The sequence below is a fragment of the Trichinella spiralis genome (genome assembly GCF_000181795.1).
Source record: "Trichinella spiralis strain ISS 195 chromosome Unknown Scfld2915, whole genome shotgun sequence".
NCBI classification, from domain to species: Eukaryota; Metazoa; Nematoda; class Enoplea; order Trichinellida; family Trichinellidae; genus Trichinella; species Trichinella spiralis.
In genome coordinates this window covers 1-2457 of record NW_003529854.1, presented here as the reverse complement: position 1 = coordinate 2457, position 2457 = coordinate 1, and the positions used below count along the sequence as shown (strand labels likewise).

General features: G+C 40.4%; 1 protein-coding gene across 1 annotated transcript; it reads left to right on the top strand.

The window, feature by feature from the left end:
- Positions 1-35: 35 nt before the first annotated feature.
- Positions 36-2454, top strand: Tsp_13654 (Tas retrotransposon peptidase A16 superfamily; the record flags this gene model as incomplete). The annotated part of the gene is given in 2 exon segments (XM_003368189.1): positions 36-156; positions 176-2454. Coding segments are annotated over 2 exon segments (2400 nt in total), but the record flags the coding sequence as incomplete, so codon positions are not given.
- Positions 2455-2457: the final 3 nt, after the last annotated feature.

Here is a 2457-nt window from a genome sequence, read left to right as displayed (position 1 = left end):
TCAAACCTGGAAAGTCGAATTGTGGACTTCCTAAAATGGAAATAAAGAAATCAATGGTGAGTACCATGATTGGCACCGGTTTCACGATGAATTTGAGACAACGATCAATTCCAATTCAAATTTGTCACCGATGGAGAAATTCAATTATTTACGATCGTTTTATCTGGGAATGCAGAAACTGCTATTCGGGGATTGACTCTGAATGCGGTTAATTATGAAACTGCATTGACTATCCTAAATGAGAAATTTGGTGACCCTCAACTCCTTATTGAAGAACACTTTAAGAGCCTACAGAACTTACCGGTAATAACGAATCAGTGGGATTCGAAACGGCTGGAAAAATTCGTGAACGATATGGAGATTAATATACGTGGTCTGGAAACGTTAAACACTCCACCTGTTGTGTATCAAGCCATGTTGATGCCATTAATACTATCTCGACTGCCGAGAGAAATTTCTGTGGAATGGAAACGTCAAAATCCAAACCGACAGAAAGATACGTATGAATTGCTGTCATTTCTGAAGACAGAATTAAAAAGTCGAGAAGTATCAACGTTTCCAGGAAGAGAAAGAAAAGTTGTATCTCCATTTCCATCAAACAGGAAGACTGTTCCTCGAGGACAGTATACTACAGCCGCATTACAAGCTACGGTAAGGAAAGCTTGCTTTATTTGTGAGGAGGATCATGCCATAGAAAATTGTCCCAAGTTCATTAGCATGAGTCCTAAAGAAAGAATTACGAGCGTGAAGAAGCTGGGATTATGCTTCTTGTGCCTTAAGAAGGGCCATTTAGTAACAACTTGTAAAGCAAAGCTAAGGTGTCGAGTGAAAGAGTGTTCTAAACGTCACCACCCGTTGATTCATCTGAACCAAGAGAAACGTTCGGTCATAGAAAACCAAACTGATACCATAGAGAACAATAGAGTTCATGTCACTCATGCTATGGTTGGTAATGGAGGCACATTGCTTCAATCAGCCCGGGCCAGACTATATAATGAAGACGGAAATTCTATGATTGTCAACTGTTTATTCGATAGCGGTTCACAACGTTCCTTTGTGAAGAAGAGCGTTGCAGAAGCATTAAGCTTAAAAGGACCTTTCGAAACAGTGAACATAGAATCTTTCGGAAACATTAATAGTGAATGTTTACGTGTACGCCGGGTAAAATTTTGGTTGACATCGGTGAGAGACAAGCCTCACAAGAAACAAATGGTGGAAGCATTGTGTTTAAAGAAAATCACTGACCGTCCGAACGTTCGTTTAGATATCAAACAATATAGCCACTTCACGTCTCTGCAACTGGCAGAAGATTTTAATGATTTATCTTCCACCTTTGACGTACTTATTGGCCTGGACTACTATTACGACTTTATTAATCAAGCTATAATCAAAGGTCAAGAGGGAGAACCGATGGCAATACATTCCACGTTGGGATGGATCATTTGTGGTCCGACTCCAGGAAAAGTTCCCATGAAGAGCATCAAGATGTTGTTTGCAAAAACAGAAGATCATCTTGATGATATTTTGAAAAATTTTTGGGATTTGGAAGCCATCGGGATAAAAGATGAAGAAAAAGAAATTGATTCAAAAGCCTTACAACTGTTTGAGAAAACAGTACGATTTGACGGGGAAAGATACGAAGTACAGCTTCCCTGGTCAAATAAAGAATCGGAATTGCCGAACAATTATAAACAGGCTTTGGATCGATTAATTCAAACGGAACGGAGCTTGTGTAGAAACCCTACCAAGGCTCAGTTATATAAGAATGGGATGAAAGAATACCAAGAGAACGGATTTGTCGAAGAAGTAAATGACGTACAAGGACGACCTGGAAGAACGTGGTATCTACCACATCATACCGTCCTAAGAGAAGACAAATCCAGTACGAAATGCCGGATAGTGTTTGATGGATCCGCGCAATTTCGTAATGACTCCCTCAATAGACAGTTAGATCCAGGACCTCCACTTCAAAAAGATCTGGTCCAAATATTATTACGTTTCCGCAGATTTCGTGTAGGACTGCAAGCAGACATATCAAAGATGTTCTTGCAGATTGGGCTACATGAAAAGGATCGAGATGTTACTCGATTTTTATGGAGAGAGTTGGGATCTCAAGAAACACCGCGAATATTCCGCTTTAAGCGAGTATGCTTCGGGCTTACTTGCTCGCCATTCCTGGCAATGAGCGTGACGAGACATCACGCATTGAATCATCTACAAGGATTCCCACAAGCGGCGAATCAAGTTTTGGAGAATATGTATGTGGATGATATCGTATTCTCAGTAGATGAAGATGATGTGGCCAGAGAAACTGTGAGACAGTTGGTGTCATTGATGAAAAAAGGCGGATTTCATCTGACCAAATGGGTCAGTAATTTGAGCACGGTGTTGGCGGATGTACCGTCAGAAGATATAATGGGAAAAAACACTAATACGTCAAAGATATTAGGCATCGTT